The sequence below is a fragment of the Hyperolius riggenbachi genome, chromosome 1 (genome assembly GCF_040937935.1).
Source record: "Hyperolius riggenbachi isolate aHypRig1 chromosome 1, aHypRig1.pri, whole genome shotgun sequence".
Taxonomy (NCBI): domain Eukaryota; kingdom Metazoa; phylum Chordata; class Amphibia; order Anura; family Hyperoliidae; genus Hyperolius; species Hyperolius riggenbachi.
In genome coordinates this window covers 196,955,806-196,981,999 of record NC_090646.1, presented here as the reverse complement: position 1 = coordinate 196,981,999, position 26,194 = coordinate 196,955,806, and the positions used below count along the sequence as shown (strand labels likewise).

At 42.4% G+C, this 26,194-nt stretch overlaps 1 protein-coding gene across 1 annotated transcript in view; it reads right to left on the bottom strand.

The window, feature by feature from the left end:
• Positions 1–2,550: 2,550 nt before the first annotated feature.
• The window catches only part of MGAT4D (MGAT4 family member D), a 235,959-nt gene continuing 212,315 nt past the window's right edge, over positions 2,551–26,194 (bottom strand). The window contains exons 12-15 of the mRNA XM_068279604.1: positions 25,286–25,364; positions 24,275–24,332; positions 10,949–11,061; positions 2,551–9,643 (exon numbers count right to left, since the gene is read on the bottom strand). Coding sequence (XP_068135705.1) covers positions 9,620–9,643; positions 10,949–11,061; positions 24,275–24,332; positions 25,286–25,364 — 274 coding nt within the window. The 3' untranslated portion in view covers positions 2,551–9,619. The remainder of the gene's footprint in view (positions 9,644–10,948; positions 11,062–24,274; positions 24,333–25,285; positions 25,365–26,194) is intronic.

Here is a 26,194-nt window from a genome sequence, read left to right as displayed (position 1 = left end):
GTTAGCCTGATGGGCAAAAAGACATGTCCGCTGCCTTTTAATTTCTCATTATAGCAGAGAATGCCTGTTGGCTCCCTTGATGGTTTGCAAATGAAACAAGAAATAGGACTGGTTGCTGCAGGCAATAAGCACATTAACTTTCCACATGAGATTCCAGTGTGTAACTTCACTCAATCGATTTGTGAGGAAGTAGCTGTGTGAAACTATGTCAGTATCACAGTTTTTCTGATGAGGAAAACTGACTCTTGGGGATCAGTGAGTTACACCTTCTGCTCAGAGGAAACTAGTCGCAAATGACTGTTTGCATGAGCACAGTGAAAACCTGACTAAGAAAGAGTTCATATTGTTTGTACGTGAGTCCACCCACACAGAATACGGTACTTAAAAGTTGACCTGAATCCCTAGAGGGCTGAAAAGTACTCCAATGTTCTGCAAAGATGATGCTGAATTCCTGACAAAATTGTACTGTATCTTAAACAAGTGTTCGCAAGACCTGATGTATTTAATATCAGTATGCAGTACGTACACCCGCGGATTGCTAGTGCTGCTTGTTAGTGATATAAAGTAAAGCAAAGTTTGCAACTCATCTAGGAGGAGTCAAGCATCTTCATTCCACTGGCAGGAGAATCTGGGTTACGACCGTTTAGTCATTTGTAACTTCTGAGCCTGTTGTGGGCTCCCCTCATATCTAAGCAAGTCAAATTCAGATTTCTTTAGAAAAAAAAAAACAAGGACTTTTCTAAGCCTCTGGTAAACTGCTGTGTTTAAAGGGACTCCGAGCAGTGCAGAAACTATGGAAAGATGCATATCATTTTAAAGCTCTCTTTCTCCTCTTTCCAATGATATATAAACCGCCACCCTACGCCTTTTAGTTTTCGCTATTTTCGCGATTGAAATTGCCGTGACTGCAATTTCAATCGCGAAAATAGAGAAAACTAAAAGGCGTAGGGTGACGATTTAGGTGTCTCCAGAAAGAGGAGAAAGAGAGCTTTAAAATGATATGCATCTTTCCATAGTTACATTGTATTACACAGGGCGACTTTTTCCTTAAAGAGACTCCGTAACAAAAATTGCATCCTGTTTTTTATCATCCTACAAGTTCAAAAAGCTATTCTAATGTGTTCTAGCTTACTGCAGCACTTTATACTATCACTGTCTCTGTAATAAATCAACTTATCTCTCTCTTGTCAGACTTGTCAGCCTGTGTCTGGAAGGCTGCCAAGTTCTTCAGTGTTGTGGTTCTGCTATGAACTCCCCCTTCCAGGCCTCTGTATGCACACTGCCTGTGTGTTATTTAGGATTAGAGCAGCTTCTCTCCTCTCTCTTATCTTTTACAAGCTGGATAAATCGTCCTCTGAGCTGGCTGGGCTTTCACATAGTGAGGAATTACAAACAAGGGCAAAGCTGTTTGCAGGAAGAAACAAGCAGCCTGAAACTTCAGTGCATGAGAACAGGGGGAAAGAAACACACAAATCTCTTGAGATTCAAAAGGAAGGCTGTATACAGCCTGCTTGTGTATGAATGTATTTTCTATGTGTGGACATACTGTACATCAACCTACTTCCTGTTTTGGTGGCCAGTTTGTTTGTTTATAAACAAACTTTTTAAAACTGTTTTTAACCACTTTTTATGCGGCGAGGAGCGGCGAAATTGTGTCAGAGGGTAATAGGAGATGTCCCCTAACGCACTGGTATGTTTACTTTTGTGCAATTTTAACAATACAGATTCTCTTTAAGTCAGCAGCTCCATTCTGCTGAATAGAGCTGCTGACACTGGAGAAAGTGTCATCCTGTGTAATACAAGTAACTATGGAAAGATGCATATTATTTTAAAGCTCTCTTTCTCCTCTTTCTGACGACACCTAAATCGCCACCCTACGCCTTTTAGTTTTCTCTATTTTCGTGATTGAAATCGCAGCCACTGCAATTTCAATCGCGAAAATAGCGAAAACTAAAAGGCGTAGGGCGGCGGTTTATATATCATTGGAAAGAGGAGAAAGAGAGCTTTAAAATGATATGCATGTTTCCATAGTTACTGCACTGCTCGGAGTCCCTTTAATGAAATTTTAAACAGTAGGAGAATCCTTTTTAATTTTAAATCGTGTTCTGAAGCTTTAGAATCTCTCAAGCCAAGAGTGTGTAAGAATAGGAAGCACAAGTAAATCTAATGGAAAGTCAAATGTTTTTCTAATAGTGCAGAACAGAGACAGACTTCAACTATTGCCAATTGTGTGCTCAATTTCCTTAGCTTTAAGTTCATGTGACAGAGTACAAGGTGCAGCAGGGAAGATTGTAAACTCACCTTTCTAAAAAGGTTTACTTTAATTGCTGTATGTTGTGTTCAACACCGTCAGCATCAGTTAAAGGCACCAATGTCAACATCTTATTTTGGACATCGCTACAAAAAGGTTATGGCACTATATAAACCAATTTATTTTTAATTTTAGTAAAATCCCCATAGTGATAAAACCAAGAAAGGCCATCCCCAAACGTAAAACTAATTCCCCATCCCCCAGAGAAGAAATTAAAAAAAATGACTCCACGACTAGAACATGGAAATATTTATTTTAATTAAGGCAAAGTTCAGCTCATTCTGAGCAAATATTCCATTAAACGTATTAAAGAGGAAATTACAGTGTAAAGTGCAACAAAGAAAAGATTTCCATTCTGTGGGACAAATCACAAGGGGGCGGGGGGAATAATGTAATTCCAGTGAAATAAATACAAGAAATAATTACATTCATGGGATTTAAGGATACAGTGCATCCTGTTTTACTAAACAAAATAAGATCTGACTACAGAAAGCAAACACCTTTGGTGTAGCTACATTATAACACAAGTAATCACATCAGAAGGCATATCTGTAATTCACAATTCTTTAGGAAGCCAAAAAGCTTAGCCCTGAGCTGGATTTAAAGAGTACCTGATACCCATCCACATTAGGGGCAACCATTATGTGGACTGAAACACCAAATTTTAACCTAAAGTAAAGTGTGAAGCCAAGAGATGAAGTTGAATGCATCTGGGGTTCTGATCTCAGACACATTTATTTCAATATATATATTTTGAACTGTATACACTGCTGCAGCGTCATATCCCATAGTCCTTGCAGACACATACATTACAGCACTTAATGGTATGAGACAAAAATATGTTCTGACTGGCTGTAGGACAGGGCAGGTTGAGGTTGCCCTTTTTCAGAGCAATGGTATTTTCTGTTCTGGGCATGCCTTCTTACTTACAGCCCATCAGACCCTACAAGATAAAATCGTTTCTACTATTTTTTCTATATTAGAAATGGACAAATTTAACGTCCATAACGTAAGCTCTAAGCTCCACACTTACAAACTGAACAAATATTGTCTTCAGGTTACATTTTGAAATCTATCATGGCATGGTAGTATCACCTATTTCAAACACATTAATAGCGATAATTTATACAATCAGTCCATAAAATGGGTGGTCTCTAGATCACTGTGCATGTATGACAGGAACTCTTTAAGGGAGAACTCCAGGCAATTTTTAAAACATACCTTGTGGAGAGGAAAAGCTGCAATCACCCTCTTCCTTAGCAAGTATAATAACAGGACCCCAGATATCTTGTTCACACTGTGCACTTACCCCCTACTGACACACAAGGGCAATCACAATGTAGACCTAATTCAACCATTGGCCCATTCACTGTAATGTTGACTAAATGGGCCAGCAGAGATTTTGGTCCGATATTTGAAGGGTATCAGCTGGTCAGGTGGAAAGTCAGGTCAAAACATTGGTGCCAGCCACAAAGAAGGCAAATACAGCAGTTTCTGTTTACACGTGGCGATTTTAAAATCTGCCAATTTTTTTCCTTTAATGCCCTCATTTATGTGAATATAAGGTTTGAAAGTAAAAAGCCAAAGCAAAAAAATAACAAAAAAAAAAAATGTGCTCGACTCTCTCCAACAAAAGCAGATAAGGGGAAAAACGAGGAGCTCTGTCATGTTTTTAATGGCTGTCCTTCAATTGCTGTCCCTGAGACCACCATTATTTGTGTTAAATGCAACGGAGAGCCATGGAGATACCATGGACAAAATGTGAGGGACAACAACTTCAAAGAGGTTACCACTCTACCAGACACTAACCAAACACATTTTTGCATCAACAGAGCTTGAAATGCCAAATCTTACCATTTATGAGTTAATAAATAATTAGCACTGAGGTAGGACTACAAATCATGAGCCTGATAGCAAAAATGAAATTTGCTGGTCAAAGACAGTATCACTATGCTCAGTGTCACTACACTCTGTAATATCAGTATATAAGCCTACCCAAGTGACCTGCTCAAACCGCAGGCCAGCCTCATTTCTAAACAAATCCACAGGACTGAACTGGAGCATGGCTATGGCCATCCATAAGCCCCTGGGTCTGTGCTAATATATTGCAGCACATCAGCCTTTTTGATTAACGTTTCGTTTTGTAGACATCAGCTTGAAACATACTAAAACTGAGTAAACCAAAAACATTTTAGCTATAAATATTTATCAGCCCATCTAAAGCCAAGGTCAATACATAACATATATACAGTAATATGACCCAAAAAATGATTCACCCTAATTTTCTTCAACTGTACACCATTATTGTAAAGGTTTGAATTTATTTATGATAAGAACATTCCTTAAACTTCTCCAGTTACCATGCAGATACATCAGTGGCCAGTTTGTTTCAGTACAGCCATCCTGCAATAAGGGAAGACAAAAAGACTGTGCAGTTGCTGCTCTGGATGAAAGGCTAGGGCAAATGTGTGTACACATGCATAAATGATGTTGCCCAATGGGGATCAGGACCAGATCCCTTGGGTGACATGGCTGGGCCAAGGCTGTACAGATGTGGAGTCAGGTGTACAGCTGACGACACTTTGTTGCTATGCAGGAAGGCGGAGGATCAACAGCACGGCACAGACGTGGCAGAAGTAGGCAAGTCAGAGAATCAGTAAGTAAATCCTTTATACATTGGGGAAGAGACAGACCAAAAGCATTTGTAAACAAGACTATCCACCACCCTCATGCCATAATCTGGCACCTAAGGAAAGGCACAGGTCCCAAAACACAGAGCTTTGTATTTTCTGTAACCCTGCTAATGTAGCAGTTAACTGAAAATTCCAGTTTTGATGAGCTTTGCTCTATCAAGTATGGCTTGAAAAGTTAGAACAACCCAGAATTGTTTTAACCCATTCTCCCTCCACAGAACCATGGTTCACATCAAAACCAGGCTCAAAAAATGAGGGAAACTCTACCAGTGAAAATAAAGACATTACAACAAGTTTCAACCCACTTTCAAACTTTCAAAAACTAAAATATTTTGCATAAAGAGGGACTTTAACTATAAAACCATTTAGTTGCTGTCAGCCTGTAACAATACAATGAAACTGGCCAGTTATGATCCTTACTAGTCAACCTTTCCCGGAATTCAGTAACGCAAGTACTATTTCACAACAGAGAGACTTCCAAACAACTTTGTAAACTTTTTTTTTTGTAAAACATTACACACATACTCAAGGCACAATTTTAAGAAACCAGAAAAAACTCTTGAACCCTTATTTTCGTAGCTTAAATGTAATTGCCAAGATGAAAAACAAACACATCTATGAATTAACCAAGCACAAACAAGGCATTCATTATAAAACATCCCTACATGTTATATCACGCTTCTGGACTTACTGAATATGGCAAAGTGCTATGGACTATAGGAGCCGCCCACTACACATCATAAACATTCTACATTTCACCGTTCTAGCAATCAAACCAAAAATAAGGAGCCCCTGAACTTGCTCTACTACATTAAAGCTTGCACGATCACTATGGAACATATGACAAAGTATTGAGTTACATTTGCCAATATTGAGACTATAGTGGAATGTTCTAAGCAATATGATATCAGTTTTACACCGCTGTTTTTGGTGGCTAATTCGGTGCTTGTTCCCCTTCATTCGCCAGTCCTGAAAATCCGTACCTAATGCAATCCTCTTTTTGATTATCCTAATTTCCTGAGAAATAAAAGACTAATCTCCCCATATCCTATTCCACAACACTAGCTCTCCTATCATCGACAACTAACCTTAGCGACTAACCCAGATCCTCACCTTCCATTCTTTTCAGTAGACGGCATGAGACGTTTCTGCTACAGAGAAGACAAAACAATGTTCCAAATACCTGGCCAAGGGACTTCCTCCTATCCCCATCAAGAAACCAAAAAAATATACAATGTGTCAGTAGTACCAAGAAGGTGCCCTCCCATACACAAAGACTAAGAGGAGGGAAGATGCAGAAACCCTCATCTCCAGACCCACGCTCAGCAGGACAGCACAATATCAATTGGTATTTAGCCTTGCTATAAACAGTGACTAACCAATTCTGGATTCTCAGCATAGATTTTAGTCAATTCGCACAGTACAGTCATCGGAGGTGCGCTTCCTTGCCCCAGTGAACAGTTCTCACTGGGGAAAGGAAGCGAACCTCCAAAAACCGAACCAAGAAAATAAAAACTGCAAGCAAAGAGAAGCCGGGTGGCGCCCATAAACCAAGCTACGCGTCTTCTTATGATGCAGGCAATGTTAAAATTATGCCATTCACTATCCAGCATCTACCTGCAATGCCCTCATTGTAATTTTACTGAAAACAGGAAGTTAATGGCAATCCCAGCTTCCAACATAACCCCGTCAAATGGGATGCTTTACTTGCCAACAAAGAAGCATCCTATTTCTACAGAGAGATGTTGAGGCTAACTTTAACATGTAACATGAGGATAAAAATGTACATGTGCAGTTCCAAACCTACATAGAAACAGACTTTGTTCCTTTTTTGTAATGTAAGGGCTAAGTATCCAGGGCTCTAAATGAATGAAAAGTAACTACAGGTCATGAAATGTGAGGGAACCAATGAAAACATCAGGAGTTCAGGAACAGTCCGTATGAGAGCTGAATAAACACTGACTGCCTCAGCTAAAGGATACAGTTTTAAACTTTGATTTTTAGCCTTTTAATCAAAATACGACTGAGTTGCAATGAAGTCCTATTTAGGATTAGGAATATAGATTCAATTGTTTATATCTTAAATTTTCACTTCATGTTTCCTTTACGTTCCTATGCAGACTTAAAATTACTATGCAACGGTAAATAATAGTTGAGATTGGGTCTAGAATAGCTAAAGACAAAATTATAAGGGAACAGATACTACAAAAAGGCACTTTATGATCTATACATACCATAGAGAGACTTTGCTTTGTTCAGTGCAAGGTGCTGTGAGGATCACCAAGCTTTTTTGTAGAAAAACTCTTTGTGACCATTATTAAGAGGTAGGCCTAATAAAGTGGGGTGGCTTTGATCACATGTACCTATATTCTGAAGCTCCTGCTAGTAAACTACTGTTACTTAGACATACTGCCAGGTAATCCCTTACATGTTTATACCTTCTGCAATATCTTCTCAGAGCCATTTCACACTTATTTACCACAGTTTCTAGGTTTATGGTCAACAAATAAACTACACCTAAAACAAAAGTTTATAACCACACCATGCAAAAGCCCAACAAAACTAACTGATATATAACTAACTGTTATAAATAACCATTCCATTGCCCCTGCAGAGTATGTAAATCAAATGAACGTAGAATTGTCTCTTGTATGATATGGGCATTTGGCATCTCTATGGTCTCACCAAATCGTATGATCTGAGCATCTGTGTGGATGCCAAACCATACTGCATATGGCATCGGCCATTGCCAACATGAGTTTTTAGGTTGTGATCGGGGTATGAGCAACCTTACACTTGCATTAACCAGGTTTAGATTTGTTTGAGTTTCAGTGCATTAAAGCAGCCCCCATAATTCTGTATGGCAAGATTTTGCAATGGGGTTCCTATTCATTTTAAAGTACAGTAATATGAGACTCCAGAAAATTACATGCTAAAAATAATGCAGTATAATACATGTGCTTACCATATACAATGATGTGATGCTTCCAAACTCAAATCTATGGGAGCCCCTAACTAAACAATACTGTACAAACAGTCCAGCACACAACAACCATCGAGCTGTCACAGATCTCCTGTCCAGGGTCATGACTTGAAGACGGATCCATCAAAAGTATAAAGGTGGCCACCAATGGTCCAACTTCTAGCTAAAAATCATTTGAGCAATCAGATAATTCTGATCGGATTGGTTGTAAATAATTTCCTTTGATGGGCACAATTTATTATGAATGATTCAATTGGATTTTCATCGAACCATAATGTCGATTTTCTTGTCGGTTGTGATAGATAGGAAGCAAAGATTGGTTCATTGATGGTGTAGCGAATCATATTTTATGATATTTGAGTTCCGATCAGAATTATCTGATCGCTCATTTTATTTTTCGCTAGAAATTGGATCGTTAGTGGCCACCTTTAAAATGGCAGGCAGTCTAATGCTTTAAGAGGAATCCCACTAAAGTTTTTTAGTGATGGGATGAGTGCAGTAATGATGATTTGCTAAATCCAACAGGCTCCACTTACTTCTATTTATAGTACCTCCTTCAGCTCATACCAACACTACCTACAAATATTAAATGATAGTCAAATTTGAAGATGTACTCCCACTACTATTGCTTCTAATAGGGAATAGTTGTGCACAGACACAGATGCTTGGCAATACAAATTGTTGCTTGCAAAAGGGGAGAAAAGGGGAGGAGTAGAAGAATTGCTGCAGTGGGTTATCTCAGGAGGGAGGGAACATGAAAGGTGTACACACACATTAATGTTCAAGCTTTACACTCCTATCCATAGGTTTCTAGATCCAAAGCTCTAAAAACTTGAGCTGCCCACCCAAAACAGTGGCAGCAATGGGTGACTGCAAAGCTGCTGAGAGGAGTTCTCCTTTAATAATTTCTATAGCTACAAAAGCTAAACAACAAGTATTTCAAATGCCGATACAAACAGTTGCAGTAAGTACCATTTGCTATGATACACCCATTTTCACACACGCTCAAACAGGCGCGCACATACACACACACACGCTCAAACAGGCGCACACACACACGCTCAAACAGGCGCGCACACACACACACGCTCAAACAGGCGCGCACACACACACACACACACACACACACACACACGCGCTCAAACAGGCACACACACACACACACACACACACACACACACACACACACGTGCGCTCAAACAGGCGCACACACACACACACACACACCTCATTCAGTAAAACTAACAATCAGAGACAGTTTCATTACATTGAAAGGCTTACAGTGTTAAGTACCATATTCCTATATTTAAAAAATAAAACAGAACCTTAATAGGCTCTGTGATATCAAAGTTCTTTAGTCACATCACTTGTGCACAAATAGATCATGTCAAAGGACAACAAAAACACAATTGAACTTAAAGAAAAGGCCAACTAAACAGTTAAGGGCTTTGTCTTTGTAGAGAATAAAACAAAACAAAAAATTTAAAATAAATAAGTAAAATTATTTCCAGCATAAAAATAGAAGAACATCTAAATAGTTTCCTTCATTCTTCCATAAATGTCTTTTAGGCTTCTGCGTAGTCTTGCATTGCCCCAGTAGAGGGCAGTAACGCCACAATCCGAAGGCAGCCTTTATTTCTTCACTTTCATGAATATCTGTATGAGGAAAGGAAAATGAGTAGGTTTTATTTACGCAGACAATGCCAGTGTTCCCAGTAGCTACATTTCTCAAGAAGTGTCATGTGTCTGTAGCTCCCCCAGCAACCCTCGGGATTACTTACGAGGCTATAATAGCCAGGCAGATCATTTTAATCCACTTGTTGCAAACCTTTCAGACGTGCAGTGCATAAATCATTGTGCATAGGTAGTTCAAGCAAATTCACCATCAAATGCGTAGAGTTGCCTCTCTTTGCGGCATACTGTTATTTACCTATATTCATATAATGGTGAAAAACCAACAGTTTTTTTCTGCCAAAAAAATGTGGCAGTGTTTGTCTGGAGAAAGCCAGGTAACACATTCCCCACTATTATCACCATCTGCATCATAGAAAAGTCAATGCAGATCAATTCAGGCAGCAAAGTGACTATTTGTAGACTTAAAGGGACCCTGAGGCAGGGAACACACTTGACAGTTTTCGTACGCATTTTCTGCACAGAAAAACTGAGAACTCATGTTAATCAATGGGCTAGTTCACACTTACTGTGTTGTTTGCACGCAGAAAAAAAACTGACATTCTGCATCATGACTCTGCACATTTTGCCAGTTTTCTCTATCAATTACATCAGCTGCTGTGCGCGTTTTCCTGCATGGAAACACACTTGGTGTGCAGAAAAAGTATGCAGAAAAACGCACGCGGAAAACTGAAAGTCAAGTGTGTTCCCTGCCTCAAGGGAGGAAGAAAAAATCCCAATATGTGTACTTACCTCAGGAGAGAGGGAAGCCTCTGGGTCCTCCTGAGACTCCCCGCCTTCTTTGCCGTTCCAGCGCATCAACAAGGCGTGCACTAGCACAGATCCAAGCAGGCTCAACTTATTCAGCCGAGCCTGAGCGGCGGCCCCGCACGGGCCAGGCTACTGTGCAGGCGTGAAGCCGTCTGCGCAGTGCGGGTGAGCCATGTGGAACATCAGTGGTCTCAGCGATGGGACAGAGAGGCTTTAATAAATTGCTGCCAAACAGGGCTGCAGTAATAAAGCAACACTGGCGGTAATATTATTACTGAGGTATATAGCGCCATATTTAACAGGTAAGGTTAGGGATATATCAGGGTGCTACCAGCCATGACATGCTGAACAATCTCATGGTCTAGTCCTCAGCTTAGATCACTTAAATTGCTGTTTTGTTAGATGGATGATCTGTTTTCACAATGAGAACAATAAGGGGTGAAATACATTTACATCTCACAACAGAAGCCCCCTGTAGCATGGAAGAATGTTAATGGACTGCTAGTATTGCTCTCTCACCTCACTTATTAATGCCCAGACAGGAGATTCTGTGAGGATTTTCAGGCGGATGGCTTTAACCTTTCCCAGCGAGCTACTGATGTCCCCTTCTGCAATGCCATTGAGGAACTTGCCTATGGGAAAAGAAACAGGATATGTTCACACTAGGAATGTGCAGTACAATGGACAGAGCAGGAGCATTAGCTATAGATTCAATTAGTTAGTAATAAACAAGGCATACATTATTAACCCTTTCCCTGCCAGACGATTTGTCCTAAACGCGAACATCTACTGCCAAGCAGTTTTAAGACATTTTAATGGGTTCTTTTAGTACAGTTCCTCTCCAAATAGAGAAAAAAAAACGAACTCAAGTTCCAGGGAGACACGTGTGCATCTTTTATATCGGTACTGTAAATATTGGTTTCATAAAACTGATAAGAAGCATTTGCCCAAAGTGTTCACGTAGGACTATAAATACTGGTACCCTTCTCACTCACATAGCTTGCTGCTTACATGACTGTTTATGCTGGACAGGGGTATCCATTAGACAAATTAGGGCCTGTTTCCACTACACGCAGATTCTGGATGCAGTAAAACTGACTACAATGAATGCCTGTTTTCACTAAATGCGATTCTTCTGGTGCAAATTTCCTATAGGCATTCATTGGAGTCAGTTTTCTGCATCCAGAACCCGCATGTAGTGGAAATAGGCCCTTACCCTCAGGGGAAAAAAAAGCTTCCTACTCAGTTCTGCCACATTGCATAAAAAAATGTTGAAAGTAGTGCTAGCCCCCATTGGCTACATTCTTCAGTAGAGGGAGCCCTTGGGATTCTCCTCCACCGGCCCCTTCCAGCCCTGTTCCCACATGGAGGACTCAGATTTCCCCCTCCCGAGGTATCTAAATTTGTGCATTGCAACAAATGGTTTTCCTTCTGTTTAAACCTCTAATACTGTGGCTGTCCTTGGCAGGTTTCGGCTCTCCACGCCACAAGTTACGTTTAGAGGGCCCAACTTTAGTTAATGTTGGTACCGAACTTTCTTAGCTATGGCAATGGTTCTGTGAGGTGTATGAGTGCTTCCTGTAAAAGTGGTCAATCTGGTGCTTGGCAGTAACAGCATGTGATATCGGAATGAGCGACGAATGCGGCGGAAATCCCGCCTGCTGTCCCCCTATGTTATATGTGCCCCCCCCCCGGTGCCTGTGCATTATAATATCTCCCCATTTTGATGGGCGAGAGTTCCGCTGATCTTCTGCATTTGCATCCTATGTGGCTGACACGTACAGCACTGGCACATATGCGCCATTTTGAAGTAGGGCACCAGGGAACACATATAACATTTGGGGGGACAGCAGCTGGGGCGGTGAGGCGGCGTCACGAGGCCAATTTCTAAAAAATTTCAAGCTGAAACAGTTCTCGCTCCGATCAGATTTGATCACAGACAGATCTGTCTCTTTGTCAATCGGCCCTACATTGCTAGAAGTACGGGCACCTCTAGTCATTAAAGGCATTATCTAAACAATTTTTGCTGTTATGTCTTTGGACTGTATGTAAGAGCTAAAATGCACAAGGCAGCCCAAGTGTACAAAGAAAGAACAAAGAGAGCTAAGAAATGGTGTGGTCTACAGATGAGAGATTATTAACATATTGTATAGGTTAGTAAGTAATTGAAAAAAAAATATAATGATTGTCTTGGCAGCCCTACAGTAGACATGTAAAGCGATTCATTTCTCTGCCAAACACAACAAGACTGTACTAGATGTTTTCCTAGAATCTGGCTCCTGAAAGACACCTACACTCAGCCTTCAATAAAATCTAAAAAGGCAGACAGACCTGTTATTGCAATTACAAAATGTAAATATACTGAAGACTTCTGCAGTGGCTGTTAAGCATAGTTTACACGGATCTATTATATAATTTTCACCGGTCCGATCAGATTGCTATTGATTTTGGATACTTACATCCAAATTGTTTTCGATCGATTTTGTGTTCTTTTCTCTGATAGATGCTCCTTCAAGCCACTCACCACCATTCCTTCTCTTTCTCTACCTTCCTTTGAAGTCCATGCAGTCCGTCTATACTCTCCCTCTAACCTCCAGATCGCAATAATCTACCGCCCTCCTGGCCCTCCTTCCTTCTTCCTAGATCACTTCTCTGCATGGCTCCTTCAGTTCCTGTCCTCCGATATCCCTACCATCATTATGGGCGACTTTAACATTCATGTTGACACCAACAATTCTGCCGCCACTAAACTTCTGTCACTTACTTCCTCCTACGGCCTGTCTCAGTGGTCCACTGCTCCAACTCACTCCAATAGTCATACACTTGACCTCATATTCACTCGTCTCTGTTCTATCACTGATTTCACTAATTCTCCTCTCCCGCTCTCTGATCATAACCTACTAAACTTCTCTCTCTCCTCCTCTCTTCCTACCACCCTGCCTCAAGCACGCTCATATACACGCAGGAACTACCGCAACATAGACATGCAATCTGTCTCTGATGCCTTGGCACCTCTCCTCACACAACCATTCACTGACCCTGACTCAGCAGCTGCACACTATCATTGCTCAATCACGCAAGTCATGGATGAAATCGCACCCCTCACCAATGTCCGCCCGCACCGTGTCAGTCGCCAACCCTGGCTGACCAAAGCTACTAAACAGCTAAAGTGGTGCTCTAGGGTAGCTGAACGCCGTTGGAGAAAAACTAATACTAATGAGGATTTCATTACTTACAAAAAAGAGTTGAACAAGTTTAAAACCGCTCTCTCTTCTGCAAAACAATCATACTTCTCCTCCCTCATATCCTCCCACTTGCACAATCCAAAGCGCCTGTTCAGTACTTTCAACTCCCTTCTCCGTCCACCCCCTCCTCCTCCTTCTTCATGCTTATCAGCTGAAGAATTTGCAACATACTTTACAGATAAAATTGCAAAAATCCGTAGTGTGTTTTCCACGCAGACATCAAACTCCATCTCCACTCCTCTTGTTGACTGCTCTCTTTCCAGTTTCTCTCCACTCTCTGAACATTCGCTCTCTTCCCTTATCTCCAAATCCCATCTAACCACCTGTTCGTTGGATCCTATCCCATCACATCTCATTCCACAGCTATCCACATCCCTCATCCCTGCCCTAACATCGCTGTTTAACCTATCCCTCTCCTCCGGAATTTTTCCATCCTCACTCAAGAGGGCTGTTGTAACACCACTACTTAAAAAAACATCTCTAGACCCCACCGAACTTGCTAACTACCGCCCAGTGTCACTTCTTCCATTTGCATCTAAATTACTTGAACGCCACATCCATGCTGAACTAAGTCAGTATTTATCTGCAAATTCCTTGCTCGATCAGTTCCAATCTGGCTTCCGGCCAAACCACTCCACAGAAACAGCACTCACCAAAGTAGCTAATGATCTCCTCACAGCTAAATCCAAAGGCTATTATTCCATACTCATCCTTCTAGATCGGTCATCAGCATTCGACACTGTCGACCACACTCTACTCCTACAGATCCTTTCATCTATAGGAATAAAGGACCTCTCTCTCTCCTGGATATCTTCCTACCTGTCTGGAAGGTCTTTCACTGTTTCCTATTCAGATCAGGCCTCCTCTTCACATCCTCTGTCTGTAGGGGTACCTCAAGGCTCTGTCCTCGGTCCCCTCCTCTTCTCCATCTACATGCACGGTCTTAGGAACTTAATCAGCTCATTCGGTTTCCAATACCACCTATATGCAGACGATACACAGCTGTACCTCTTGGCCCCAGACCTTAACTCCCTCCTCACACGGGTTCCCGACTGCCTGTCCGCTATCTCCTCTTTCATGTCCTCTCGCTTCTTAAAACTCAATATGAATAAAACTGAACTAATAGTCTTTCCACCATCCCTGTCCACCCCTTTGTCTGATATTACAATAAATGTTAACAACACGTCTATAACATCAGTTCCCAAAGCACGGTGCCTGGGGGTAATATTTGATTCTTCTCTCTCATTTACTCCTCACATTAACTCCCTAACCAGCTCCTGCCATTTCCAACTGAAAAACATAGCACGTATCCGACCTTTTCTCTCCCATGACACAACCAAAATGTTAGTACATGCTCTTATTATATCTCGATTGGACTATTGCAATATATTGCTTGGTGGACTTCCAACTAACAGACTATCACCGCTCAATTCTGTACTGAACTCTGCTGCTCGACTCATTCATCTCTCCTCTCGCTCTTCCTCTGCTGACCCTCTCTGTCAAGCTCTTCACTGGCTACCAATTAATGAGAGGATTCAGTTCAAACTCTTAACCATAACCTACAAAGCTCTCCACAATCTCTCTCCCCTGTACATCTCCTCACTAGTCTCCAGATACCAACCCAACCGCAATCTCAGATCTGCACACGAGCTTCTTCTATCCTCTTCTACAATTACCTCCTCACATTCACGTGTACAAGACTTCTCACGTGCCTCACCCCTCCTCTGGAATGCCCTTCCACAACACATCCGCCACTCTCCCACCATTGAAATCTTTAAACGCTCCCTCAAAACCCACCTTTTCCGACAAGCATATTCTCTAGCTTAGGCCATGCACCCACTTAATAACCTAATTATGCACTGCCTGTACATATACTGTATACTTCCCCCACCTCTTGTTTCCACCCCATTCCTTCAGATTGTAAGCTCGCAAGGGCAGGGCTCTCACCCTTTTGTGTCATGGAATGTTATTAATTCAATTGCTTGCACACTGTTAGAAATTTATACATTTTAGTCATCCTGTTAAATCAAATTGTAATCAGCAGTGCTGTATCTTGTATCAGTGTTCATATTTCCATGTATATCATTGTCTGTATCATTATGTATCCCTTGTTTGTTTTCTTACATTGTACAGCGCCACGGAATATGTTGGCGCTTTATAAATAAATAATAATAATAATAAATAATAATAATAAATAATGTCTAGACACGATGCAATTTCTTATCAGATCACAGGTCGATCTGATGGAAAATTGTACTGTGTGTATGAGGCTTTAGTCTTTTGTTGAATGTCTTGTTTAGATGGGTGGCTGGGTGCCACTAATCCTAATCCAGAGGAGTGATCATATTTTACTTTCCTGAAAGCCAGATCAGTACAAGATTAATGCTGACTGGCTGACAATGGTTAGTGCACTGCTAGCCTCACCCTGATGCTTGGTGTATCCATGAAATGTTCCACAGCTACATGTCATCACTCATCTACCGGTACTTAGAATACCACCTTGCACCAGTAGATATTAGATGGGATTTTGGCAGAAGCATAATCTTATGTCAATCAGATTATAAGCACAATTGTTAGCTTTGTACTGCTCAAAGCTGTGCAAAAATAGGCAGCCATCCAGCGTTTCTGCCTTATTTACAAAAACAATATACATTGATAAATGCATGATCAATATAGTGAATGAAAAATATCAAGCAAGAGCCCTCTAAACTTTTAATCCATCTTTTATTACCATATCAAGGGCCTGATGCACTAACTAGCGGTAATATTGCCGTGCAGGTATAGTGCACAACATTATAATAAGTACTACCACAGGAGATGTACCACGAGTTATGCTATTAGTACAACCTGTGTTAAGTAACCTGAGCATTACAACGGTAACGCATGTTATCGTAGTAATGCTCGGTTTAGAGTACCGGTAATAGCGTAACTCACCGTACACTGCCTGCAGTAGTACCGGTAATAATGCTGTGCACTCTCTCTGTGCGGCAATACTACTGCTAGTTGGTGCATCAGGCCCCAAAAGCAGGGCCGGATTTAGGGAAAGGCCCCCAAGGCACAGGACTAGGGCGGAATTAAATTTGCTACATTCTTGGGGCGGCTGCGGGTGACACAGGTTAACTGACTGCAGCACGCACCTGTGACCTGCTGTCCCTCCATACGCGCTGTGTCAGCCTGTCACTACTGAGCCAGTGAGCCGCCCGCTGCGCTGCCCCGCTAGTGTGTGTCCGCAGCCGCCCACCCCGCTTGCCGCTCTGCTCTGTGTGCAATGTGAGCAGAGGCAAGGCGGGTGAAAGCGGCTGCGGTTGCCTGGCAACATGGACGGGAGGCGGGATCCCACAGGAGGCCTGGGAGCAGATCGGACTCCGTCTCCGAGTGCCGATGGTGGTGCGCCCTGGCCCCTGCCCTGCCCCTGGACTCGAGCTAGCCTAGCCTGCCTGCATCTGGCAGTCACCAGCCGCCGGCCAGTACAGGCAGACTTTCGCTCTAGACTCTGGAGTCCCAGGCAGGCGGCAGCTCCAACTTGCAGGCGGCTAAGAGAGAGCGAGGGAGAGGCTCTTTCAATAGGGCGCCCCCGCTGTCAATCAGTGACGTCACGTGACGTCACAGATTTAAACAGCACAGCGCTGGCTGGCCAGGAGTCTAGGGGAGGTCTCGCGGTGCCGCTGGGGCTGATGGATATGAGAGCCTCAGTGCAGTGCGCATGCGCTCGGCAAAGACCCCCCTTAGCTGCGCACATCCCTGGCTGGCTGGCAGTGGCTCCAGATCTGTGACTACGGAATTGACTAAGTTTTTGCTGCAGCCGCCAGCCGGCCTGAAGCATGATGATGTCTGTGTTCCTGACTGTCAGTGTCAGGAATCAAATGTAAAATGAATGTCAAGCTGGGTGATGATATTGACTGAGGGTCCGCCTTAGAAGCTAAATGTTATTTGCTAATTAATGTATGTAGTAAGGTAGTAATTATATGCTGAGGACTTCTTAAGCCCCCATCCTGTCTTTGCTGAATGTGTCCCCTAATGGTTTGCTTCTGCGGCTGCCCTGTCCAGCAGCCCATGCTCTCTGTCTCAGTTTCGCACTTTACAGGCAGCGTATGTGCGGTGCGGACAGGGAATGTTCTGCGCAGCCCATTTTGCTTACTATAACTGCTTGCACAAAATGCTCTTAAAGGGAACCAGAGAGGAATGGAGCCTGGAAATAGAAAGAGCTTTTATACATACCTGGGGCTTCTTCCAGCCCCATAAGCCTGTATCGCTCCCACGCTGCCATCCTCCGCTTCCTGGAACCGCCGGTACCGGGCCCGTCACTTCCGGCGGACGCGGCCAATTGTCCACATCACAGGGGCTCCCTCCATACCCGTACGCATGCGGCTGCGCAGTAGCGTATAGAGGGAGTTCCGTGTGATGCGGAGAATCGGCCCCGTCCGCAGGCCGAGTCGCGGCAATGACGGGACCTGGTACCGGCGGATCCAGGCAGCAGAGGATGGCGGCGTGGGAGCGATCCGTGCGTATGGGGCTGGAGGAAGCCCCAGGTATTTATAAAACCTTTTTTCAATCCTCTCTGGTTCCCTTTAATGATATTTCAATCGGGGCCATGCACTCTGGTATGCGACTGGGCTGGATTGCGGCTTCATCATTGTGGGAAAATGGTGGTAATCAAGCAAACTGGTTACTGGGGACTGGAGGAAGCCCCAGGTAAGTATAAATCTTTTTCCTTTAAAGTATCCCTGAGGCCCCTTTTCCACTAGCAATTGCTAGCGTTCGCGCTGAACGCTAGCGATTGCGATTCAGCAAAAGTACAAAATTTAGCGGCGATTTCCTGACGTTTGCGATCGCGATTTTGCTATGCACTGCATAGCAAAATCTCTGCAATAATTGTTCCGCCACACGATCACGATTAGGCAAAAAACGAATCGCAGTAGTGCAAATGACCTACCACGATTCCTATGTTAAAAAGCAAACCGTAGCGATTTCAAAATCACTAGCAGTTTGCGATTCAGCAATCGCAAACGCTATTGTGGAAAAGGGCCCTGAGACGGGAAAAAGTTTTAATTTACGTACCGGGGGCTTCCTCCAGCCCCTCGTAGCCTTACAGGTCTCTTGGTTTCTTCATGGTTTGTTGTCCCCCTCCAAAAACTTGTCCACTAGACCAGTCGTGGCTTCTGCACATGCGCGACCCAGGCCATGCGCCTCCTCAATCACGCTCCCACTGCTCTGAGCGTTATGCGCATGAGTAGACTGCTCCCCGCCATGGGAGCACGATCAAGGAGATGTGCGACCTGGTCCACACATGCGCAGTAGCCCACAACTTTTGATCTTTCAGAGGGGCTAGTAAGGCTTGTTCGGTTAACTCACCCTTGTTGCCACCTCTGTGCGCTGCTCTATACATTGCCTTTCTGCTCTTCCAGTTCCAACTGTGAATGATGAAGTAGCTGGAGAGCTGAAATGCTATGTGGAGGGCGGCGCACAGAGGTGGCGAAAAGGGTGAGTGCTGTTGTCAGTTAGTGCATCAGTTTAAAGGGGTTCTTTCGCGAAAAAAGTAGGTAGTTAAAAAATGTGACAGATGACAGGTTTTGGGCCAGTCCATCTTTTTAAGGGGGATTCTCAGGGCTTTCTTTATTTTCAACAGCATTTCCTGAACAACAGTTACACTGCCAAAATAGCAAGATACCAGCCGGCCTCCCTAATCATTTGCACACTATTATGTCAGTTAGATTTTGCAACTGTTCAGGAAATGCTGTTGAAAACAAAGAAAGCCCTGAGAATCCCCCTAAAAAGATGGACTGGCCCAAAACCTGTCATCTGTCACATTTTAACTGCCTACTTTTTTTGTGAAAGAACTCCTTTAAATTTAGTAACATGGTTTTCAGAGGTACCGATTGTAATGCTCATCCCTAGTTGGGATGAAAACAGAGTAGCTACAGTATGTACCCTATGGGGATTGGTAAGAAGCCCCTAGGTAGTATGGCTACTTTTTAAAGGCTATATGAGGTAAAATAAAGAAGTGAAACTTTACTTACCTAGGCCTCATAGAAATCTATCTGCTCCCACACTGAAGTTACTTTGTCATCCAGGCTGCTCCTGTCTAACCCCTCCGTAAGATCACCCACCCATGGATGGGTTGCGGGCTTCTGTGCAAGTGTGGATGTGCCGTGTGGCTCTCATGATCGCACTCCTATGAACAGATGCATTATTTGCGGACAGCACAAACACAATGCTATGGGAGCACAATCACAAGGCGTGAATGTCCGGGCAGGGGGTCGGCAATCTTACAGAGGGGACAGTGGCAGCCTGGAGGACAGCAGAACTTCAGCACGAGAGCAGATAGGCTTCTAGGGGCTGTACAAAAACGAAATAAGTAAAGATTCACTTCTTTATTTTACTCATATATCCTTTAAGGGTATCTGAACCGTATATGTGTGAGTATACACTCACCTAAAGGATTATTTGGAACACAATACTAATATGGTGTTTGACCCCATTTCGCCAACATTTTGTGGTTTATTTTAAAGTTAAAAGTGTTGGTAGGCAGTGTTGAAAAAAATGCGGGGGGGGGGGGGGGATGGTGCGGTCGGTGGTACTGGGCCTAGGGTGGAAAAAAGTACAAATCCGGCCCTGCCCAAAAGTCATCTATTTAAAAGAAAAAAAAAAAATAATAATAATCTAAAGCCAGCCTGACGCAAACAAGCCCAACAGCAGGCTTATGTATCAGCAGAATGTGGTGCTGAGCCACCTCAAGTCTGATGCTACCTGTTGTTCAGACAGAATCTTTCTAGGATAGGCATTTAGACAGAAATCTACAAAAAACAAGTGGCGCAAGATGCTTCATACAGTATTTCTGTGCAGTGTTGTGTCTGACACATTATGCTTACCTTAAGGTCTTTCTACCATTTTGTATGTAAAACCTCCTACACTTTCTAGATGGTACTTGGCTGAAGTGGCCATTCAGGGACATCTCGGCCAATCATCTAGTGTCATCTGATGTCTCATGAGGTCACTCAAAAATACGGCACACCCCAAAGGCTGAATTCCCCTCCTTACCCCCAGTCACCAGAAACCACTCCATCTGTGCCATACTGTCCCCACCCCATTGTAACAGTACACATAACTTGCTAGTAGTCATGACGTCTCTGCATGAACTGTTGCCCTAGGGATCGAGTGCTGATCCCTATGGTCTACAATTATAGTGCAAGTGTACGCACCTTTACTTCATGAGCCCTGAGATAAGTCTTGAAAAAAACTGTAACATATCTTTAATGCAGCATCTTTATTATATAGCAGATGTTTCTAGCTCCACCCCTTTTAAACAACTGAACATAGCATTTCAAGCCTGCTTTTTTTATAAGCAGTAGTAACTCAATATTTATTGATGTGGGGAAATGATAAACTTCCTGCAAAGCTACCGGTACATCTTTAGAGAAATTAATTCTTCAGTCCTAGGGCAGCCTGCTATGACATTTTGGAAAATGTGTATCAGGGCTGTGGAGTTGGAGCAATTTTGGGCACCCGGAGTCGGAGTTGGAGTCGGAGTCGTTGATTTCATAAACTGAGTCAGTCAGAAGATTTTTGTACAAAATCCACAGCCCTGTTAAGTATTATACTAAGGAGTCTGACTCGAGGAGTTGGGGCCATTTTGGGCACCCGGAGTCGTGGTTTCATAAACTGAGGAGTCGGAAGATTTTTGTACCGACTCCACAGCCCTGATGTGCATGTCTAATTACTTAAAAAATTAAGAGAGGTCTGAATATATACTACATTCTAAGGAACAAATTTCATCTTTGTTAATTGTCACCAATCAGAAGATATCATTGTCACCTCTTTAAGCCATAGTTATAGTGTTTTCATTTAGTATACATATTGCCATTAAAAGGGAGCTTGATGACATAACAGCAGTAATATTGCTAAGTACAGACAGCGCATGAAAAATGTCACTCTTACCTTCGCCAGTAAGTACCATGAGTTACGCTATTAGCCTGACCTGCAGGCCTTGAGTAGCATGACCATTGCCACAGTAACATGTGTTACTGACAGATACTGTTAGTAACGCTTGTTACCGTAGTAACTGTCACGCTACTCAGGTACTGGGGGTTGCGCTAATAGCGTAACTTGGGGTACTTTGTGGCAGAAGTAAGGGCTGTCTGTGCACAGCAACATTACTGCTGTCATGTGCATCAAGACAAAACGAGTGGTATTTTTTTCTCCATTCTTAACTCATTGAAGGGGTTGTATACCGATTTGAAAACAAACAACAAATACAAAAAACCCTACAGTTTCCCATCAGGAAAATAGTAATGAAAATGTGAGGTTTGCTTATAAACACAATAGGCTGGTTTGATTGGTAAGCTTTGTAAATCATTTGTTCTGCAGTAAAGATAAAACGAGTTCCAGAGAGAACAGGAAGACCCAGTTATTAGTCAATGAACCTACTGCTGTAGTAAAGGCTTCTCCTCACAAAACCTGCCAAACCAGCCCTGCCAGCTACAAAAGAATGTAGCCCTTTTTTGTAATGGCTCATATATAGTTTATGATAAACATGACTAAACATTTTCTAGTGCTAAACACAAACCAAACAAAAAGGGTGCAAGTTTTTAGGCCAAGTTCCCACTATCTTTAAAAAATTGTATATAAACATGCATACGGTATTACAGAATCCATTATACATGTGTTTTAAACTATTTGGATGATCCAAACCTGCCGTTTTCTGCAAGGTTTTCCCAGTGAATGAGCCCAGTGAAGAGTACTGGCACATTGCCATGTCTGAGGAGCATTTTAGGAACTTTATAGCATGGCATGTTACATTTGGGAAAGCATCAGTGTGAACTTAAAGATGTAAGGAGTTGTGAGGGATATACTGAGAGCTTTTCTTTTTGTAAAAGCTCAGACCTGCTCTATAATCTGAAAAAGCTGTTCAGTAGCTCTATGGAAGATTGGCTGTATGTAAGGGGAGAACATACAGGAACTGAGTCTGAAGAAGGCGTATCAGCTGAAAGCATACTCTTTTTCTTTTAAGCTAGCCAATTAATGGTATTCATCCTGATGCAAAACTTCTTGCTTTAATGATGGCCAACACGGTACGACACTCTACTGCTACTTTATGTAAGGTGATCATCATCGGAATATCACCAGCAAATGTCATACATGTCAAACTCCGGCCCGTGGACCAAATCTGGCCCGCAGAGCCATTAAATTTGGCCCCCAAGTAGTTTGCCCACTTTGCATTATGTTTGGCCCACTGTAGACTACCAGGGAAGCTATATTGGAGGTGAAGCCCTAGATCACCAGGGTAGCCATATTAGGGAGGTAGGGGGAAAGCACTAAATGCTAGGGAACTGTATAGGGGAGGGTAGAGGGCCATTAGACACCAGGGAATTGTATAGGAGAGGAAGTAGAACCACTAGACACCGGGGAACTGTATAGACGTTGGACAGGAGCCATTAGACACTAGGGGACTTTATAAGTGAAGAAGGTAGCCAGTAGACATTAAGGTTGGCCTGCGACTTGGTCTTGGTGTTCAATTTCGCCCACTTTGTATTTGAGTTCGACACTGTCAGTTCTTTTGAGTGCACAGTCCATCATCTACACCAGGCACATCCACAGACCACAAGTTTGTTTTTTTTGTGTTTTTTTTTACAGAAAACAAAAGGTGCTCTTGTTCAGTATAAAAGCACACCTGAACTGAGGAATATGGAGGCTGGCATATTTATTTCCTTTTAAACAATGCAGATTGTCTGGCTGTCCTGCTGACCCTCTGTCTCTAAAGGTGGCCATACATCTAGCAATTTGGCGGCCAATGCAACGATCTAATTCAATAAATTATCAAACTGAATGAAAATTGGTGCTGCAATCGAGCATGCCCGATTAATGATTCCACCGATTTCAGGCTGAAATAGGTGGAATGTATTAATCGGACATGCTGTGAAATATCGAGCCAATATGGTCAATTGAGTGTGTGGTAGTAATGGCATGTGATATCACAAGAGAAAAAGTGACTGAACCCCTGGCTACTGTCCCTCCAAGTGCCATACATACCCCAGGGTGCCCATGCATTAAAGTATTTCACCTGTCACACCACCCGCTAGTGTCCACTGTACTTCCATATTTGGGTCCCATGTGACTACCGATATACAGCACATAGAATGCATGTGTGATGTCACACACGCACGCCCATGTTCTACAACACCGGCAGCCACGTGGGGCACCAATGTGGAAGTATGGCGGACAAGTATTTCAATGCACAGGAACATATAACATTTGGGGGGGGGGGGGGGGGGCGTCAGGAGGACAATTTACAAAATATTTCATTCTGAAATCGATCAGGAATCGCCCATCGGTTATAGGCAGCGAACAGATCTCTCTCTGTTCAGATTGGATCAGAGAGATCTTTCTCTTGGTCGATCTGCCCATACATTGCTAGCTGTATGGTCACCTGAATACTCATAGCCATAGATCACAACTAATCAGTAACTATGGAAAAAATAATAAGGAATTAGGGAACAATCAGCAAGTGCATGTAGAACAAGAGAAGAGGTGCTGGAAAGAAAATAAAAGAAGCAATACTGGAATTTCTAGACTTAACAAGAGCAGAAGAAACTCAATGCTTTACCGATCTGAATGTACCCATCTTCATCTACTTGCAGATTCACTGGCAGATTATCAACAGTCTGTTAAAATAAATAAAAAAAAACACTGCATAAAACTGAGTAAAAAAAATTATAATTTCTAACCACCTCGGCCAGTACAAAAAAATTAACCACGTGTACTGTAACAACATGCACATAGAAAATACATAAAAATAGAAACTACCACAGACACACAACAACAAAACAAAGTAAGGGTATGCATTATGCAATCACGAATGGGCATTTGCAATATTCAGAATCCCCGCAGCAATGATAACCCTCTGTATACTGACACACAGGAATTCCTCCAGTGAAGCTGCTGAGAGATTGATGCACATGTCATGGCGAAAGCACAGCAGGTGAATTTAGCAATAGCAACTGCTAAGTATGGGTTCAGCATATGGTTTTGATTGCAATACTTGGGCATGAAGATGTGAGAAACCAGCTAAATAATTCTGCAGATCCCTGAAGTCAAAATTGTGCGACATCATCAGGAATTGGACAGCTCCCACGCAGCCAGAAAAAGAAGCAGAAATCGTCCATGGCAAAGAATCATCAGTGGATGCATACTGTGGGGAGTATGTACCTTACATCAAGATGCAGAAAATGTCACAGTTCTTTAAATTATGCATTAAATGAACAAGTGAACTTTTGAATCATTGAAGTAGGCGAATGGTAAAATGGGGAGCAGGAGGAAATGGGGTGTCATGTCCCTGCTGGAGCTGACATTTTATCTCCATCAATCACCAAGGTGTCAGCTTGTGGCACAAAAGCTATACAGACACAAGTTTATAAGCTATAGCCTCACTATACACAAGCGTTTCTGGATGTGCAGCCTTGCCTTCAGGGGCATAAAGAGATTATTTCCAAATTTAGGAGTGATGCATCACAGGAAATCACAGTTCATCACTAAAACTGAATTATGGCAAATGCTTTTTTTTTTTTTTTCTCTCGAAGGCAAAATTATATCCAACAAAACATTGTGTTTCACTGACCTGTACTGGTAAAACTTGGACTGTAGTGTTAAACAGTTTGTCCCCCGGATGTTCTATGTTTCCACTTCTGAACAGGTATCTAAGAAAGTACAGGTAATCAGATAAATAGGTTGTAAAATCACATACATGTATAAATTAACCTTTTTATGTTACCATGAAGTCCCTTCATTTGTTTGTACTACTTTATTACATTGGAGATTAGGCTGCATCTTTGCCAGTATAGACGAGACTTGGAATCACTAGCCTGGATTTTATGCTGGGCATACACTGTTTCTGCCGCTCGATTCTCCCATTCCATCATTTCGCCGCTTGTTTCTGCAGTCGGTTCTCATCTTCCGCTCATTTTTCTTATCTTTTTCCATTCACCTCTATCACAAATCAAGTGGCGAAATGATCGAGCGAGAGATCGGACATGTCGGAAATTATCTATCGAGCCATCTATCTGGCTCAAAAACAAACCGTGTATTCCCAGCACTACTGTTGAAGTAAAATAAAATAAATAAATGAATGTGAAAAATCCAGATTTCTCCTCCTGGAAAGAGGCATGTGTACACAGGGATTTATCTAACTTCTGTGTCACCAGGACTGGAAATGATGGCACATTTTCAGAGTTTGGAAACTTACAATACTAACATTCAGAATCTTCTCAATCAGGGTCAGATTTATCACTAGGCACATTAGGCAGTTACAGCACCTCTAATCATTTGTGCTTATTTAACTTTGTTCATTGCAAATGGCACGTGTAATAACATGAAAGAAGTATGATTTAGGGCTTGTTCACACTGAAAAAGCTTTTCTGAGCACTTTGTGATTTTAAAAGCTCTTGCTATGTGTGTTCTCACTGGAGTGAAGTGATTTTGTAAAAATCCCCCATAGCATTGCATTAGCAAGAGCTTTTCAAAATCACTA